Source organism: Garra rufa, chromosome 2 (assembly GCF_049309525.1).
Source record: "Garra rufa chromosome 2, GarRuf1.0, whole genome shotgun sequence".
NCBI classification, from domain to species: domain Eukaryota; kingdom Metazoa; phylum Chordata; class Actinopteri; order Cypriniformes; family Cyprinidae; genus Garra; species Garra rufa.
Genome location: NC_133362.1, coordinates 12,834,563 through 12,855,077, shown reverse-complemented (window position 1 = coordinate 12,855,077; position 20,515 = coordinate 12,834,563). Strand labels below are relative to the sequence as shown.

The following is a 20,515-nucleotide window of genomic DNA, read 5'->3' as shown; positions in this document are numbered from 1 at the left end:
GCGATTGTTTATATTGTGCAATTCTGATTTCTTTTCTTAGAATTGTGAGATAAAAAGTCACAATCGTAAGAAATAGTCAAAATTGCAAGATGTAAACTCACAAATCTGACTTTTTTTTCTCGCAATTGTGAGTTTATATCTCGCTATTGTGACTTCTTTCTCAGAATTGTGAGATAAAAAGTCACAATTGCAAGAAAAAAAGTCACAATTCCAAGATATAATTTAACAAATCTGACTTTTTTTTTCTAACAATTGCGAGTTTATATCTGGCAGTTCTGACATTTTTTCACAATTGCAAGTTTATATCTCGCAATTATGACTTATTTTCTCAGAATTGGGATATAAAGTCAATTGATAGAAATAAAGTCAGAATCGCAAGATATAAACTAACAAATCTGACTTTTTCCTTACAATTGCGATTGTTTATATTACGCAGTTCTGACATATTTTCTCAGAATTGTGAGATAAAAAGTCACAATCATAAGAAATAGTCAAAATTGCAAGATGTAAACTCACAAATCTGACTTTTTTCTCGCAATTGTGAGTTTATATCTCGCTATTGTGACTTCTTTCTCAGAATTGTGAGATAAAAAGTCACAATTGCAAGAAAAAAAGTCACAATTCCAAGATATAATTTAACAAATCTGACTTTTTTTTTCTAACAATTGCGAGTTTATATCTGGCAGTTCTGACATTTTTTCACAATTGCAAGTTTATATCTCGCAATTATGACTTATTTTCTCAGAATTGGGATATAAAGTCAATTGATAGAAATAAAGTCAGAATCGCAAGATATAAACTAACAAATCTGACTTTTTCCTTACAATTGCGATTGTTTATATTGTGCAATTCTGATTTCTTTTCTCAGAATTGTGAGATAAAAAGTCACAATCATAAGAAATAGTCAAAATTGCAAGATGTAAACTCACAAATCTGACTTTTTTCTCGCAATTGTGAGTTTATATCTCGCTATTGTGACTTCTTTCTCAGAATTGTGAGATAAAAAGTCACAATTGCAAGAAAAAAAGTCCCAATTCCAAGATATAATTTAGCAAATCTGACTTTTTTTTTCTAACAATTGCGAGTTTATATCTGGCAGTTCTGACATTTTTTCACAATTGCAAGTTTATATCTCGCAATTATGACTTATTTTCTCAGAATTGGGATATAACGTCAACTGATAGAAATAAAGTCAGAATCGCAAGATATAAACTAACAAATCTGACTTTTTCCTTACAATTGCGAGTTTATATTACGCAGTTCTGACATATTTTCTCAGAATTGTGAGATAAAGCCACAATCGTGAGAAATAGTCAAAATTGCAAGACGTAAACTCACAAATCTGACTTTTTTTCTTGCAATTGTAAGTTTATATCTCGCAATTGTTACTTCTTTCTCAGAACAGTGAGATATAAAGTCAGAATCGCAAGAAATAAAGTCAGAATTGCAAAATTTAAATTCACAAATCTTACCTTTTTTCTCCCAACTGTGAGTTGATATCTGGCGGTTCTGACTTTTATATCTCACAATTCTGACTTCTTCACAATTGCGAGAATAAAGTCAAAATTGCAAAACAGAGACTTACAAATTTGCTTTTTTTTCTTACAATTGCGAGTTTATATTGTGCATATATTGTGAGTTTTTTTCTCAGAACTGAGATATAAAGTCACAAATCAGACTTTTTTCTCACATTTGTGAGTTAATCTTGCAATTGTGACTTCTTTCTCAGAATAGTGAGATATAAAGTCAATTGTGAGAAATAAAGTTAGAATTGCAAGATAGAAATTCACAAATATGACTTTTTTTCTCCCAATTGCGAGTTTATATCTGGCAATCCTGACCTTTTTATTTACAATTTACAAATCAGATTTTTTTCCCCAGCAATTCCAAGTTTATATCTTGCAATTCTGACTTTTTTGCAGAATTGCAAGACGTAACCTCACAATTGCAAGAAAAAAGGCAAAAATTCTAAAATAAAAAAGTCGCAGTTACCTTTTTTCTATTACTGTAAATGGCAGAAATGGGCTTCCATATAGACCAAATGGCATTCATGTAAGATATATTTTTTAGATACAAAAATAGTCTTTTACCATCGGGGCAGTAGGTGTCTTCCAGACAGAAACTGGCTTTATGTCCTTCGGCCACTCGGCTTCCATTGAGTGTGAGGAGGTCATAATGTGTGAAGACTTCAATGCTGTGGTAATGCCTGAATCAAAAATATTCACATCAATTAATGTCTGCAGAATTATAATTCAGTGCTGATTATCAAGGTCAGTTACAAACTACAATTTGTACCCTAGAGTCATGACAGCAGTTTTGCTGATCTTTGCAGCAACTTGTGTAAAAATCAAGCTGACTTCTATTTCATGTCGGCTAGTGAACATGGGAAGAACAAAGGTTCACTATGGACCGCTGCCTAATGACCTCACTGCTCCTACATGAAGGTGTTGGCCGCTACGGCAACACCCTTTACAGGAAGTTGTTGTTATGCTGACGGGGTTATGCTTGCAGAGCTGTTTATTCAGCTCTTCTGAATAGACGGCTTTCAAACGCCAACTTTACTGATGTTGTTTTAAAAGATTAATAAAACAGGTTTGGCCTGCGAACACGCAAAGCCCACAACTCCTCCACAACAGAGCGCCTTGTTCCCACAGAATGGGTTCGCAATTATTTTCAGAACACATGTAAAGGGAGTGGAGGTGCTCAACACAGCTAATTAATCTAAAAGATGACGGCAAGCTTGCTGACCATCCATGACCTGTTTTAGAAACAGGAGTGTACGTTCTGTTCATTGCAAGTTGAAAGGACTGACTGAACTGAAAGGAAATGTAACCACAAATACTCTTCTAGAAAAAAGTGTCATACATCAAGGTTATTCCTGCATTTTTTAGTCTGGTGTGCTGTCTGCTTTCTTAAAAGAATTTTTCTTTGCAGCACTCAGGCTACTGTTTCATTCTCTATGAACATTAAAACTGAAGTAAGCAGTAAAAGCCTCACCTGTGGCACTGGTGCCAGGTCCAGGACTCTCTTGAGGCACGTGGACGGAAGTCGGCTCTGCCCAAGTTCATGATACGGGAGGAGAAACGCAGAAGACGGCGGTGCCCATATGGCCACTGCATACGGTTGGCAGAAGAGGAGAGACAGTTTTCCTCATGTGCACAGGTGAGCAGGTGCAGAGGCCTGTCTTCCAGGTAAGCACTCTCCTGCACAAGCTGTGCATCCAAAACCAGGTCAGGTGCCGCTAAAAACAGGATGTTGATTTAATCACTTGAATCATTTAGTGCAGACAGTATTTTAATATCCAGTAGATTACACACTATGCACTATGTACAGTGGGAAAGGATCATTTGTCCCCTGCTGGTTTTGTATGTTTGTCTGTAATGGTTATGGTAGCCTTATTTTAACAGTGAGAGACAGAACAACAACAAAAAATCCAGAATTGCATTTTAATGAGTGAAATAAGTATTTGATCCCCTATCTATCAGCAAGATTTCTGGCTCCCAGGTGTCTTTTATACAGGTAACAAGTTGAGATTAGGAGCACTCTCCTAAAGGAAATGCTCCTAATCTCAGTTTGTTACCTGTATAAAAGACACCTGTCCACAGAAGCAATCAATCAATCAGACTCCAAACTCTCCACCATGGCCAAGACCAAAGAGCTGTCCAAAGATGTCAGGGACAAGATTGTAGACCTACACAAGGCTGGAATGGGCTACAGGACCATTGCCAAACAGCTTGGTGAGAAGGTGACAACAACTGGTGCGATTGTTCGCAGATGGAAGAAACACAAAATAATTGTCAACCTCCCTTGGTCTGGGGCTTCTTGCAAGATCTCACCTAGTGGAGTTTTAATGATCATGAGAACGGTGAGGAATTAGCCAAGAACTACACAGGAGGATCTTGTCAATGATCTCAAGGCAGCTGGGACCATAGTCACCAAGAAAACATTTGGTAACAATGTTGTCTGCTAATGGGACAGGACAACTGCACTGCATCAAGGGGACGATGGACGGGGCCATGGCTATGAAGCCAGCCAGGGCATTAAAAAATGGGTCGTGGATGGGTATTCCAGTATGACGATGACCCAAAACTCACGGCCAAGGCAACAAAGGACTATTTCAAGAAGAAACACATTAAGGTACTGGAGTGGCCTAGCCAGTCTCCAGACCTTAATCCCATAGAAAATCTGTGGAGGGAGCTGAAGGTTCGAGTTGCCAAACGTCAGCCTTAAAACCTTAATGACTTGGAGAGGATCTGCAAAGAGGAGTGGGACAAAATCCCTCCTGAGATGTGTGCAAACCAGGTGGCCAACTACAAGAAATGTCTGACCTCTGTGATTGAAATATAACTTTTTTGAAATGTGTTTTTCTGGATTTTTTTGTTGTTATTCTTTCACTGTTCAAATAAACCTATAATTAAAATTATAGACTGATCATTTTTTGTCAGTGGGCAAACGTACAAAATCAGCAGGGGAACAAATAATTTTTCCCTCACCGTGCTCAACCATTACACTACAAACACTAATCAAACTATTTATACAAAAAAATGGTGTAGAATAGTGCATAAGTACACAATTTGGTTGCACCTTCTTTCACTCCAGTCACTTACTTTCAGAACAGGTGACCCCAGCTGCTTTAGCTCCGCCTCCTCGAGGACAGTGGATGTGACCGTTACGACGGCACTGCTGGATGGACATTTCTGTGCCCACACAGTGAGTCCCACTCAACAGCACTTCTTCTGCCGCAGGGTCTCCTTGCCAATAATAAGTGTCCTAAGCACAGAAAGGTTATTGGTCTTTTATTTGTATGTATATGAAATTCTATGTATGAGTCATAACATATAGATTTTACAAATAGGGCATTTGACTTGGATACAATGTACAAAAAACACTAGATGATTTTTTTTTCATAATTATTTAATGAAAAATTGGATAAAACATAATGCTTTATGAGATAGTTCACCCAAAAATGCAAACTACCCCATGATTTAGTCACCCTCAAGGCATCCTAGGTCTATATGATTTTCTTCTTTTAGACAAATACAATTGGAGTTATATTAAAAAATGTCATGGCTCTTCCGAGCTTTATAATGGCAGTAAATGGGTGTTGAGATTTTGAAGCCCAATAAAGTGCATCCATACATCATAAAAAGTACTCCACATAGCTCCAGATGGTTAATAAAGGCCTTCTTAAATGAATCAATGCATTTGTGTAAGAAAATTATCCATATGTTAAAGGAACACTCCACTTTTTTTTGGAAATAGGCTCATTCTCCAACTCCCCCCGAGTTAATAAGTTGATTTTTACCGTTTTGAAATCCATTCAGCCGTTCTCCTGTTCTGGCGATATCACTTTTAGCATAGCTTAGCATAGATCATTGAATCCTATTAGACCAATAGCACCGCGTTCAAAAATGACCAACGAGTTTCCATATTTGTTGTATTTAAAACTTGACTCTTCTGTAGTTATATCGTGTACTAAGACCGGTGGAAATGCAAAGCTGTGAGTTTCTAGGCTGATAAGATTAGGAACTACACTCCCATTCCGGCATAATAGTCAAGGAAGTTTGCTGCCGTAATATGGCCGAAGCAGGCGGAGTATTATCAGAAATGTGTTCCCAGCTAGTTTAGCATTTGCACATGTGCTGCGTGGTATTACTGCTCCTGCTTCAGCCTTATTACGGCAGCAAACTTCCTTGACTATTACGCCGGAATGGGAGTGTAGTTCCTAATCTTATCAGCCTAGAAAATTTAAGCTTTGCATTTCCACCGGTCTTGGTACACAATATAACTACAGAAGAGTCAAGTTTTATATAGGACAAATATGGAAACTCCTTGGTTATTTTTGAACGTGATGCTATTGGTCTAATAGGATTCAATGATCTATGCTAAGCTATGCTAAAAGTGATATCGCCAGAACAGGAGAACGGCTGAATGGATTTCAAAACGGTAAAAATCAACTTATTAACTCGGGGGGAGTTGGAGAATGAGCCTATTTCCAAAAAAAGTGGAGTGTTCCTTTAAGAGATTTAAATCCAAACGAACTATTTAGGAATAGTGTAAGCTCTGGCATGAAGTCACAAATGTGGAAGCCCAAAGGAAAGAGCAAAACAAAACAAAAAACTGGTCACAAATTAGAAGTACAAAATGAGGATTTGTACAAAAAAAGTCAGAGGATTTAGAAAATAATAGTTTTCCTTTGCTTGTTTCTGTCCTGCATCATCCACTGGAACATCACTCTCTAAATCTTAATGAAAGCTAGAGATTACGGTTCATAAAGTTTTAAATATGGATATTTTTCTTACACAAACGTATTAATTCACTTAAGAAGGCCTTTATTAACCCCCTGGAGCCATGTGGAATACTTTTCATGATTGATGGATGCACTTTATTGGGCTTCAACATCTCAACAGCCAGGAAAAGTATGGTTTACTGTATTTATTGTATTGTGTTTTATTTCATGCATATGAAATGCTATGGCATGTAGATCATGGGCCCTGTGTCTCACCTGGATGCCCATTGATGGCAACATTGCCAAGCAACTTCAGCTTAACGTCAACCTAATTGTCTTAATTTCTTTTCTCATTTCTTGCTTAAAACAGTTTAAGTACGTGCAGGATGCATAGCAAATGTACCTGCAATTCTGTCTGAAAATACACAGTTTACCGTTAACCTGTCCCACCTCTTCACCTCCACAAAACAACTACTGTATAACACTAATGTTGCCCAGAAATATCCTGCCCCCTAAACATGCACAGGAAGCTCTCAAACGCACACAGACTGAGGCAACCAAAGCAAACAAGACAAGAGACATATTCAGAGCGATATTACTGGAAAACACAACACTCTTCAGCAGTCTCACCTGATGGGCACGAGCAGCGAAACCAAAGCCCAGCTGCCTGCATACCACCATAGCTTCATTTATTCCCCAGTTCTCACTGCAAATGGTCCCCCAGCGCTTTCTGCCCCCCACCTCCATAAGCACCTCCACACGACCCTCAGCTCTGTCCCTGCCCCCCGCCAACCGCACCTGAAACACAAACATGCTTACAGACATCAAAACTACACACAAAGTGGCTTCAAGGAGTGTTTGAACACTTTTGGACACTTAACGCATATTTAAAAATTGCTAAATGTCAAAAAGCTTAAGTATCTAAGTATCTTTGGTGGCTGTGCAGATGGCATGACTGACAGGAGTCATATTTTTCACATTACAGTTGAATTCAAGTTTACATACACCTTGCAGAATCTGCAAAATGTTAATTATTTTACCAAAACAAGAGGGATCATACAAAATGCATGTTATTTTTTATTTAGTGCTGACCTGAATAAGATATTTCACATAAGAGAAGTTTACATATAGTCCACAAAAACATTTTTATGATTATAAGATCCATCTTTTTACAACTGAGGGACTCATATGCAACTATTACAGAAGGTTCAAACGCTCACTGATGCTCCAGAAGGAAACACAATGCATTAAGAGCTGGGGGTGAAAACTTTTGGAAATTGAAAATCAGTGTCAATTTAACTTATTTTGTCTTCATGTGAAACATGTAAGTACCTTCTTTAGCTTCTGAAGGGCAGAATGAATGAAAGAAAATATGATATTTAGGAAAAATAAGAAAAATGTACACATCTTCATTCTGCTCGAAAGTTTACACCCCTGGCTCCTAATGCATTGTTTTTCCTTCTGAAGCATCAGTGAGCATTTAAACTTTCTGTAATAGCTGCATATGAGTTCCTCAGTTGTCCTCAGTGTGAAAAAATGGATCACAAAATCATACAGTCATTGTTAAAAGGGTTCAAATACACAAAACTGTTCAGGACAAACAAGGGACTCATGAACAACTATCACTAAACAAAAAACACAGCTATGTAAACGTCTTTTATGTGAAATATCTTATTCAGGTCAGTACTAAATAAAAAATAACATGCATTTTGTATGATCCCTCTTATTTTGGTCAAATAATTAACATTTTGCAAATTCTGCAAGGTGTACTGTATGTAAACTTTTGACTTCAACTGTATGTAGAGTAACCTGTCATCGTTTTGCTCACCGTGCTCTCCAGGCCTGTCTTAGGAACATAACATTTGACAGAAGCATCCTGGCTGTGTTTGAATGTCCAGGGTTGAACTTCCTGGAAGTAACAATCCAAAATGGAGCGCTCTGTGCCAGTGCACTGCACTGAGTTAATGTGGATGGGCCCCGTCCCTGTAAAGCAAACAAACAAACAGTAAATGTCAGTGGCGCTTCACAAGTTAAAAGTCTCAAATATAAAACAAAATAACAAACACTCAGCCTGTTTGAGTACTTTCAGCCACAGAGAACACTAAATACTTTCTAACCAACCCTTTCCTAAACATTGCCTAAAAACATGCTGTCTGCCATTTTCGCAGACTAAATATTGTTCTTTGCTAAATCTATAGAGGATCTGTGTGTTTTCACTCCATAGCTCTGTCACTGTGGTGGCAGCTTTTAAAAGGTACTAATATGTACACTTTAGGTAAGACTATGTAATGCTGGCAGATTACTTACAAACTGTAGTCCATTACTGATTACAAATTACATGATAATTCAGATTACATACCCAGCACTGCTAATATGTACTTTTGAAGTACTTTTAGGGGTAATTATGGTACAAAGATGTACATTTTAGCTTTTGTATCCTAGGGTACCGGCCCAGTGACTGCTTGGTACCTTTTTTTTTCTGAGAGTGCATTGTTAAAGCAGAATTCCTCGTCATACACCAGAAGGCCACACATGAGTCTGATCAGATTGAGAGGTGTGTGTTTATTTTGTAAAATCATAATCATCACATTCTTGACTGCATATCAGATGTCACAGTTCATTTCCCTCTTGTTTACTGTGACGAAAAAACATTGGACGTTTCAGCGCGAGGTGGTCGCTAAATCAGATCCAAACGTGAGCATTGTGCTAAAATTTCAGATATGAATCTCACACGGATGTGACTCCACAGCATAAATAATCGGCTACACAGCGTATACCCACAGCAGCATTAGTGTAAGAGTAATTAAATAGTTTTTTCTCCATCGCAGAAATACATGCTGGGGAAATTCTGTGTAAATGAAGTAGAAAGCTGCATGACCTGCTGTGGAAAAAACAGTGATTATGTTCTACTGCTCTGCGCTCGGCTAAGTTAAAAAAGTCCTATTTCTGCCAGAGCAAAAAACATGACCAACTGTTTAGTTTTGAAAACAAAAATGATAGACCCCAAACACAGCAAACACAGCACCCTATATTCGACCTCACTTCTGGGAAGCAAATTGTCAGAGACTGGCTAAAACCCTGGGGGTTAATATGAAAATGATCCCTCACCGAGAATATTACATATAATCAAGACTGTAATCAAAGATTAGGGACCGAACATGAAAGTTGAACCCACTGAAGGACTACAAAAAAAGCAATGTCTAAATATCGCTCACATACTTTTTTAGGTTGACATTATGAAGACATCATGATATGAACTTAAATGACTCAATCAAAACTTTTCCTCATTGTGTAAATATAAATAAAAAAATATAAATGTCTGCCCATTAAGGCTACTTTTATTTGATTAAAATATGACAACTTTTTTAATATGTAAAAAAAAAAAAGTGACATAAAGCTGAATTTTCAGCATCATTACTCCAGTCCTAAAGGAGTAGTTCACTTCTAGAATAAAAATGTACAGATAATGTACTCACCCCCTTGTCATCCAAAATGTTCATGTCTTTCTTTCTTCAGTCATAAAGAAATTGTTTTTTGAGGAAAACATTTCATAATTTCTCTCCATATAATGGACTTCTATGGTGCCCCTGAGTTTGAACTTCCAAAATGCAGTTTAAATGCAGCTTCAAAGGGCCCTAAATGATCCCAGCCGAGGAAGAAGGGTCTTATCTAGTGGAATAATTGACTATTTTCTAAAAATATTTACAATTTATATACTTTTTAACATAAAACGCTGGTCTTGTCCAGCTCTGTGTGAACTCTCTGTATTCCGGTTCGAGACAGTTAGGGTATGTCGAAAAAATCCCATCTCATTTTCTCCTCCAACTTCAAAATCGTTCTACATTGCTGTTTTACCTTTTTTTGTAAAGGGCGTTTGACCTTCTTTGCATGTTCACTTTGTAAACACTGGGTCGATGCAGGATGATTTTTGGATTTGGAGGAGAAAATGAGATGGGAGTTTTTCGACATACCCTAACTGTCATGAACCAGAATACACAGAGTACACAAAGAGCTAAACAAGACGAGCATTTGAAGTTAAATGTCTATAAATCATAATTTTTTTTGAAGCCGCATTTACAGTGCCTTGCAGAAGTATTCATACCCCTTCATTTTTTTCACATTTTGTTTTGTTGCAGCATTATGTTAAACTGCTTTAAATTACTTTTTTCCCCACATCAATCTACATCTCATACACCATAATGACAAAGCAAAAAACAGGTTTGTAACAACTTTGCAAATTTATTAGAAATAAAAAACTGAAAAGATCCCGTTGCATAAGTATTCATATGCTTCTAGATGTTACTACACTTCGAGTGGAGTTAAACTGTGGCAAATTCATTTGAATGAGTATGATTTAGAAAGGCACACACCTCTCAGAAAAGGCCTAACAGCTGAAAATGAATATCAGAGCAAAAACCAAGTCCTGAGGTCAAGATAACTGCCTGTAGAGCTCAGTGACAGACATGCGTTAAGGCAATGATCTAGGGAAGAGTTCAGAAAAAAATCTGCTGCATTGAAGGTTCACAGAAGCATGTAGCCTCCATTATCCATAATGGAAGACGATTGGAACGACTAGGACTCTAGAAAATATCTGCCAGCCCCCATCCAAGCTGACAGAGCTTGAGAGGTGAAAAGGTGAGGCAAAGAATGATAATTGCCAAATACAGATGTGCAAAGCTTGTCACATCATACCCAAAAAGACTTGAAGCGGTAAGGTGCTTCAACTATGTACTGAGTTAAGGGTATGAATACTTATGCAATGTACTTATTTCAGTGTTTTATTTTTAATGAATTTGTAAAATTTGCTAATCTGGTTTTTGCTTTGTCCTTATTATGGTGTATGGAGTGTAAATTGATGTGGGGAAAAACTAATTTAAAGCAGTTTAACATAATGCTGCAACAAAACAAAATGTGAAAAAAAATGAATAGAATACTTTTGCAAGGCACTGTAAACTGCATTTTGGACGTTCAAACTCAAGGGCACCATTGAAGTCCACTATATGGAGAGAAATCCTGAAATGTTTTCCTCAAAAAACAGCATTTCTTTAAGACAGAAGAAAGAAAGACATGAACATCTTGGATGACTACATAATCTGTAAATTTCTGTTCTGGAAGTGAACTACTCCTTTAAGTGGGAAATAATTCTAATATGCTTATTTGCTGCTCAAGAAACATTTCTTATTATACATTATTTTACATTACAAGTGTGATTACTGTCACTTCTAATCAACTGAATGCATCCTGAATATTTTTTTTAAATTTATTAAAAAAAAAAAAAAAAAAAGAACTTAAAACTAAATCTCAGTATAAACATAAAACAGTGTATGCACAAAAAGGCAAGTAAATAACAGGAACAAAGTAGTCTAGAAGTGGCTGTTGGAAAGGGAGTGGTTCTGTGAGCGACTGCAGCGAACAGTTTCACTAGAATGTGGTTTACGGAAAATGGACATTTTCTTCTCCCTAAAATAAAACAACATATATATTCCGCATTAATGGTGTTTTCCTTTCATGGAATGACTATAATCCCTATTTTAGGAGCAGATTAAATAGCTATAAAAGAAATATTTCTCTCAGCCAAGTGCAATGTCAGCATCAGTTCAAAGCCAGAGGAAAAACTCAGTGTTGCGATGCATACAAAAAATAATATACGCTTATGCGTTTTGTCTATGAAGTGTGAATGTGACTTGAAATTCCTCACCTATAGTGTCTAAGTGAGGTAAAATCAGCTGATACAGCATTCAAACAAATCTCAAGACATGAAGTCATCTAGGAACTTCAGGAAAGATAGGTTTACTTTCATCTTACTGGGAGGTCGGGCTTAGAGAGCGTCTCAACAGAATGTGTCTTTACGCTGCATTGGGCTTAAAAAGGTGTAATCTGTCATACAGAGTTCATACTAACTTTACGATCAAACTGGATGAAACTGTTTTTGAACAAAAAAAATCCACAGCTTCACAATACAGCCGCAACGACAAGCTTGTTTCCGCCACCAAGATAGTTTGCCCAAAATGAGTGCAAATAATAATCTAAAGATTTTTTTGTGGAACATAAAAAAATATATTTTGAGTCCATTGGTATCCATGTTGTTTGGACCCCAACTTCCTTCAAAATACCTTCCTGTGTGTCCATAGAAGAAAGAAAGAAAGAAAGAAAGAAAGAAAGAAAGAAAGAAAGAAAGAAAGAAAGAAAGAAAGAAAGAAAGAAAGAAAGAAAGTCAGATAAATGACAGATTTTTCAGTTTTGGATGAATTATCGCTTTACGTTACATTAAAATGTCTGGAAAATCAAGCAGTGCAATGAACACTGTACCAACACCATTACTCAGGATCATTTCTAAATGTGGTAACCACAGTCTGGTACGTGTAGCCCATCTCAACAGATTTCCTATTTTTACCGCCTGTCCCAAACAGTCCAGCTCTGTTCTGTCATTGAAACGCTAACTTGTGTCTCTTTTCACTTACTATATGTTTTTGTGGCCTCGGCTGCGCTAGGAAAATTATACACGACAATAAATATGCCTAAAGGCCTAAACGCTACAGACGTGCAGAAATCATAAGCTTTGATCTCTATTCCTGTTATTTCTACATCCAAATGGCTGAATTCAAAAATCAGCAAGCGGAGTCACTGACTGAAGCATTATTTCACCACACTTGCTAATGTTGGTTGATTTGAGAAATTTTTACAACCAAAAATATTTATACATATATAAACAAAAATGATTCAGTCACAAAAATGTGATTTTGATTATAATTTTTAGGCTTATACATACAGTTGAGGTCAAAATTTGACATACACCTTGCAGAATCTGCAAAATGTCAATTATTTTACCAAAATAAGAGGGATCATACAAAATGCATGGTATTTGGATTCATATGCAACGACAGAGGTTTCAAACGCTCACTGATGCTTCAAAATGAAACACAATGCATTAAGAGCCGAGGGTGTAAACTTTTGAACAGAATGAAGATGTGTAAATTTTTCTTATTTTGCCTAATTATAATACTTTTTTTATTTAGTACTGCCCATCAGAAGTTACAGGAGATATTTACATGTTTCCCAGAAGTCAAAATAAGTAAAATTGACCCTGATCTTCAAATTCATAAAGTTTTCACCCCCCGGCTCTTAATGCATTGTTTTTCCTTCTGAAGCATCAGTGACTGTTTGAACCTTCTGTAATAGTTGCATATGAGTCCCTGTCCCTCGGTTGTCCTCAGTGTAAAAAGATGGATTTAAAATCATATAGTCATTAATGGAAAGGGTTCAAATACACAAAAATGCTGAACTAAACTCAAAGAACTTGTGGGACCTTAAGGATTTTTTCTGAAGAACAGCGGGCAGTTTAACTGTTCAGAAAAAAATCACTAAACAAAAAAAAAAAAAAAAAAATCAGCTGTGGATCATTCAGGTAACAACACAGTATTATGAATCAAGTGTATAGTATGTAAACTTTTGAACAGGCTAATTTTTATCAATTCAACTATTATTTTCTCTTGTGGACTATATGTAAACATCTTTTATGTGAAATATCTTATTCATGTCGGTACTAAATAAAAAATAGCATGCATCTTGTAAGATCCTTCTTTTTTTGTAAAATAATTAACATATTGCAGATATTGCAAGGTGTATGTAAACTTTGGAAAAATGTGGGGGGTGTTTTTTAAAGTAGTTTTTTATGCTCGCCATGGCTGCATTTTTTCTTTTACCAAAAACTGTAAAACTGTAACATGAAATATTTTTACTAATTAAAATAACTGATTTCTATTTTAATAAAATTTAAAACTTAATTAATTCCTGCAATAACAAAGCTGATTTTCAGCATCATTACGCCAGTCTTAAGTGTCACATGATCCTTTAGAAATCATTCTAAGATGCTGTTTCACTTTTGATCAATGCATAATGCATCCCTGCAGAATCAAGTATTAACTTCTTTCAAAAAATTCACATTTTTGAAACAGTATTGTGTATTATCTTGGTTACTGCAAGAAATAAACTTAAAAGTTCTTCAAAATAACAGATACTTAAATTATCAGTCAACAGGCAAGTAACACATCAAAGACTGCTTGTACTTACAGTACTTGGCATTTGGCAAGTTAAACTGAGACCTTGACTGGACTATTTTCAGAAGATGAATGCGTCAACCTTATGCAGGCTCATTTCAAGTGTCTGGACTCTCATATGGGTCACAACCAGTGCAGTACCAGATTATATTTCAAAATAACAGACCCCTAATATCATCATTATCCATAAATCAGCATTTCATTCTTTCACTCCTTGAATGGTGGCACCTGATAAAACATCATTTATGAGTCAAAACTCTTCACTTCCTTTCGTTAAATAAAAATGGCACAGTATTGCAGCTGTGTTTTTCTTCAGAGTGATATTGGGAAGTCCTCAATACATAGCTACTGTCATTGCTTCTCTTTGGCAGAGCAATTACCCAATCTTGTCAGAGTGGACCGATGCCACTTGGAATACAGCGGTGTCTCACTCAGCCAAAGTAAACTCACATGCAGTGTGGATCTGAGCCACAGAAAGTTCAGGGAAAATCTTTGGTTTCCATCATGACTGACATGGAATTCATGTTTTGCACCTGGACAGTGATATCGCATAATATAAAACATCATCTCTGACCGCTTTCATATTGAGCTGCAGACAGGCGTATCCCACAGATAAGCAGAGCTTACAAATTAAACTCAGACTCAGACTACTGTGGAATCATGTGGTAAACTCAGTATGATCATAATTACGTTCATAGTTATGAATCACCATCTTCCTATAAATACCATATTGACTCAAAGCGGATAAAAAAAACAGGTCATCAAAAAATGAAAATGTTACTCTTTTTACTCGCCCAAATGTTGATCCTACAACGATTCTTCAAGTTTAAAGGGTTAGTTCACCCAAAAAAGAAAATTACCCCATGATTTACTTACCCTCAAGCCATCCTTGTTGTATATGACTTTCTTCTTTCAGACGAATACAATTAGAGTTATATTATAAAATGCCCTGGCTCTTCCATGCTTTAAAATGGCAGTGAATGACTGTTGAGATGTTGAAGTCCAATAAAGTGCATCCATCCATCATAAAAATGTCCCTGGGGGGTTAATAAAGGCCTTCTGAAGTGAATCAATGTGTTGTTTGTAAGGAAAATATCTATTTTTAAAATTGTATAAACCGTAATCTCTAGCTTTCTTAATTGTCTTGGCTTATATTGAAATCCTCAGACATGTTTCTTTACAAATCCTCGTTTTGTACTTCCGCATTCATCACTGTGTTCGTCTAGATCCTACGTCATTTGCTGGAACTCCACTGTTTCGTAAACTTGCGTAGGACAGTTTGAGATTGAAAGCTAGAGATTATGATTTATTTATTTAAGTTTTAAATATGGATATTTTTCTTACACAAACGCGTCGATTCACTTCGGAAGGCCACGTGGATTACTTTTTAGGATGGATAGACACACTTTATTGGACTTTAAAATCTCAACAGCCATTCACTGCCATTATAAAGCTTGGAAGGCCCAGGACATTTATTAATATAACTCTGATTCGTCTGAAAGAAGAAAGTCATATACACCTAGGATGGCTTGAGAGTGAGTAAATCATGGGGTAATTTTCATTTTTGAGTGAACTATTCCTTTAAACTAATTCTTACCTTGACCCATGTATGCCCCGGTAAGAGCCTCTTTGGCAGTGCCGAAGCCCAGCTCTCTGCACACCACGCTGGCTGAGATCCGGTCCCACCGGTGGTCAACCACAGTTCCCCACTTTCCCTCACGGAGAACCTCTACTCTTCCTTCTCCCAGACGTGGTCCTGACTTCAGACGCACTGACAGCTATTAGAAAGGAAAAAAGATTGACAAAGTCACTTTGAAGAAATCATATTTTCCATCTCAGGCCCAAAGTTCCAGGGTTATAACCGCAACAGACATTTGGGGAGCACCAGTGGGGTACATGCCTTCCATAAACTTCAGATTAGCGGTTGACAAATGTGGGTTTTCCATTGACTGATTCTAACATAATATGTGACCCTGGACCACAAAACCAGTCTTAAGTAGCACAGGTATATTTGTAGCAAAGGTCAAAAAAACATTGTACGGGTCAAAATTATAGATTTTTCTTTTATGCTAAAACCGTTAGGATAAGTAAAGATCATGTCCCATGAAGATATTTTGTAAATTTCCTATCATGAATACATCAAAACTTAATTTCTGATTAGTAAAATGCATTGCTAAGAACTTAATTTGGACAACTTTAAAAATGATTTTCTCAATATTTAGATTTTTTTTTGCACCCTCAGATTCCAGATTTTCAAATAGTTGTATTTCGGCCAAATATTGTCCTATCCTAACAACCATACATGATAACCATTCATCAATGGAAAGCTTATTTATTCAGATTTCAGATCTTTCAAATCTCAATTTAAAAAAAAAATGACCCTTTGTGGGTCCAGGGTCACATATTAGCCACAACACTAAATATGTGGTTACAACTGACTCTAAAACACTACATTATTAAACCCCCCAAACAGTAAGTTTCCTATACATAAAATTAAATACTTCCATGTAGCATCACTCAGTTTCAGTGTTTGTTGTTTAAAGTGCAACTGAAAAGAAATGTAACCCATGACATTATTTACCATTACATGAATACTTTTTGTGCACATGCGTCATGGTATTCTCGTAAACGCACAGAAGAGAAGAAATTTGTTAAATAAAATCTTTATTTTTGTTTTCTTTGCACACAAAAAGTATTCTCATAGCTTCATAAAATTAAGGTTGAACCACTGATGTCACATGGACGTTTTTATTAATGTCCTTATTACCTTTCTGGGTCTTGAAAGTGTCAGTTGCGTTGCTGTCTATGCAGAGTCAGAAAGCTCTAAGATTTCATCAAAAATATAATTTGTGTTCCAAAGGTCTTACAGGTTTGGAGCAACATGAGGTTGAGTAATAATTAAATACAGCATTCTCCTTTTTTGGTGAACTATCCCTTAAAAATAACATTTTTTATATTTGTGTTGATAATTTTTTAAACATGCTAAAATGCTGATTTGGTGCTAATGGAACATTTCTGAACTTCGTGGAAACTGTGATACATTTTTTCAGGATGTTTGATGAATAGAAGAGCACAACATTTATTTAAAATAGACATCTTTACTGTCACTTTTAATCAAATTAATGCATCATTGCTGAATAACAGTATTAATTTATTTCAGGGGGAAAAAAAATCAAACTTCTGAGCAATGGTGTATATGCCAATTCTATTATATTTAGGGTTTAACAGGGTTCATTATTCAAAAATCATTACACCTCATAATTTTATTTGCATTCTGTAGACCTGTGTTGTGCCAAGAATATTAATTTTCTTTAAAGCTTTTTTAAAAGTATGATATTTTAATTTCAATAACAGCATAATGAGGGTCATTATGTGTATTTGTGGGGGTTTTTAGTGTTTTTTGTCATTTATTTTTAAGTGTTTTTTTTTTTCAGTATAACCCATTAAAATGTAATTATGATGACTGGGGATTTATGTCTAACCATATTCAAAATAGTTAACATGGAAGAGAAGAAAATGTTGAATAAAGTTGTTAGCTTCATTCTAACAATGTCCTTACTACCTTTCAGAGCCTTGAATGTATCAGTTGCATCACTGTCTGTGCAGGGTCAGAAAGCTCTCGGATTTTTTTTTTTTTTTTTTTTTTTTTTTGGTCATTCTGATAAAATACAAACATTTTAAAATATAATAATAGCCAGTCATTAACCAAACAACCAAAATATTTTTAGGATTACCTCTGCAGGGTGAGGTGCCTGGGGTCTTCCAGAGGACATACGAGCAAACTGTGGTCCTGGGACACAGCGGGCCACTGCATGGCGACCGTTCTTACAGGGGGTTGGGCTTCGAGGGATTGACAGCTGGGCGTGACACTCCACCAGACTGGGCTCTGTGCCCAAACAATGTACCTTCTCAACCCAGAATCCCTTCTTCTTGGTCATCTGACTCAATCTAGGAGAAATGAAAGGTTACAAAACCAGCACATTAAGAGTTAAATAAAGAGTACAAGAAATGTTTTAGTATACACATAATTGCCAAAGAAGAGTAAACTCACCTGGTTGTTGAATCCTTGACTTTTTTATCCCATATTTTTCTGTAAACACAAAAAAGATCAACATTTTAAAAGTTGGAATAAAGTTGGGAAACTGTTCCCCAAAATAACCATATTACACTGGCAATAAAACAATATAAATGTACAGCCACCATAGGCCACGTGAGGTTTTGTCATTATGAGGCAGTTGCAATAAAAACTCACTGTTCCAGATTTTCATTACCATTTGTGTCTTTATTCAAGATAATGCAACGTTCAGCACTCCACACTAAAATTTCATCCGTTTGCATAGCTGGTTTATAATAATAAAAATGTATGGCCCACAGACTAAGACATCAAAGAACACACACATATGTTTTAACTCAATCTACCACTAAGCTGGCTTTCAAATATGTACATTCTATAAACAGATATTTCCACTGGCATGTTGGTATCCCGGAATGGGCACAGCAAGACTTCCAAAAAAACAAACCGAGACAAACTTATACTCAGAATGACAGAGAGAAAGAGAGAGATCCACCCAAGAACACCTGCCATCTATAACGCACATGTCATCACAGTGACTCATGATATCATCACTGTCATCATCACCGTCTGTCCAGCTAAATGTAGTAGTTATGCAGGATTTAGCCTGGTAACTCACTGGATTTATGTCTAACCACTACTGATTTTGCTGAATCTGCGTTTCAGACTGCATATTCAAAATAGTTGACATGGAAGAGAAGAAATTGTTGAATAAAGTTGTTAGCTTCATTTTAACAATGTCCTTACTACCTTTCAGAGCCTTGAACGTATCAGTTGCGTTACTGTCTATGCAGGGTCAGAAAGCTCTCGGATTTTATCAAAAATATGTTCATTTGTGTTCCAAAGATTAAAGAAAGAAGGTCTTACAGGTTTGGAACGACATGAGGGTGAGTAATTAATAACAGAATTTTCATTTTTGGATGAACTATCCCTTTTTAAATCAGGAAAATTAAATACAAATTGAATACAATCATTTTCCTGATGGAGCAAACAAATTTTAAATGAGAATATCAGCCAGAAGAAAAGAAACCAAATTCAAACGCTGTGTGGAATCTTTTTTTTAATTCAGTTTATTGACCTCATAAAATATTTGAGATGTTTCTACCATATGACACTCTGTAGCACAGTAACAATAACTCAAGACTAAAGCTGCAGAACTCGAGCCTTAAAATGATTATTAATAGCAATAAATAAACGTTTTTGATATATTAAATAAGTTTATTTATTTTTATTCTTACTTCAAGTTACTCTTTTATACAGTACTGTGCAAAACTTTTAGTCCACTTGTATTTTCTCCAACAAAAAATGGTTTTAAGTCAGATTTTTTTTATCTTTTGCTTTAGTGTGTCAGTAGGAAAGATCAGTTTACATTTCCAAACATTCATTTTGCCATTAATTGTGATAATCCAGTGAAATTATCACAATTTAGCTTGCACAAGGAGTCTGAGAACATCCAGTTTGTCTGGAATGACATGAAGAAACAGAAAAAACCTTAGACAGACTAAATCCAGAAGAACTGTGGCAACGTCTCCAAGATGCTTCAAGAAACCTACCTGCAAATGATTTTATTTATTAAGTGACTTCTATTAACATTAAATCAACATTTGGTGTGGCCTTCCTTTGCATTTAAAGCAGCTTTTGTCCTAGGTGCACTTGCGCATAGTTTTTCAGGTAGCTTTGCAGGTAGGTCTCTTGAAGCATCTCCAAGATGTTGTCACAGTTCTTCTGGATTTAGTCTGTCTCAGTTTGTTGTTTCTTATTGTCATTCTAGACAGACTGGATGTTGATGAGATCAGATCTCTGTGTGGAGCACTGGCTGTTGTGCAAAAAAATCTCACTGGATTATTACAGTTAATGGCAAAATGAATGTTTGGAAATGTAAACTCATATTTCCTACTAACACACTACAGCAAAAGAAAGAAACGACTGACTTAAAACTATTTTTGTTGGTGAAAATACTAGTGGCCTAAAACTTTTGCACAGTACACTCTCAAAAACAAAGGTGCTTCACAATGCCATAGAAGAACTTTTTTTGTCTAAATGGTTCCATAAAGAACCTTTAACATTTGAAGAACGTTTCTGTTTCACAAAAGGTTCTTTGTGGCAAAAGAAGGTTCTTCATATTATAAAAAGGTGAGAAAGAGATGGTTCTTTAAA

At 36.1% G+C, this 20,515-nt stretch overlaps 1 protein-coding gene across 1 annotated transcript in view; it reads right to left on the bottom strand.

Annotated features, from left to right (window-relative positions):
* Positions 1 to 20,515, bottom strand: part of loxl4 (lysyl oxidase-like 4) — a 39,009-nt gene that overhangs the window by 6,510 nt on the left and 11,984 nt on the right. The window contains exons 5-12 of the mRNA XM_073833725.1: positions 18,338 to 18,376; positions 18,021 to 18,234; positions 15,884 to 16,064; positions 8,058 to 8,212; positions 6,860 to 7,027; positions 4,608 to 4,770; positions 2,998 to 3,241; positions 2,091 to 2,206 (exon numbers count right to left, since the gene is read on the bottom strand). Of these exons, the coding sequence (XP_073689826.1) occupies positions 2,091 to 2,206; positions 2,998 to 3,241; positions 4,608 to 4,770; positions 6,860 to 7,027; positions 8,058 to 8,212; positions 15,884 to 16,064; positions 18,021 to 18,234; positions 18,338 to 18,376 (1,280 nt within the window). The remainder of the gene's footprint in view (positions 1 to 2,090; positions 2,207 to 2,997; positions 3,242 to 4,607; positions 4,771 to 6,859; positions 7,028 to 8,057; positions 8,213 to 15,883; positions 16,065 to 18,020; positions 18,235 to 18,337; positions 18,377 to 20,515) is intronic.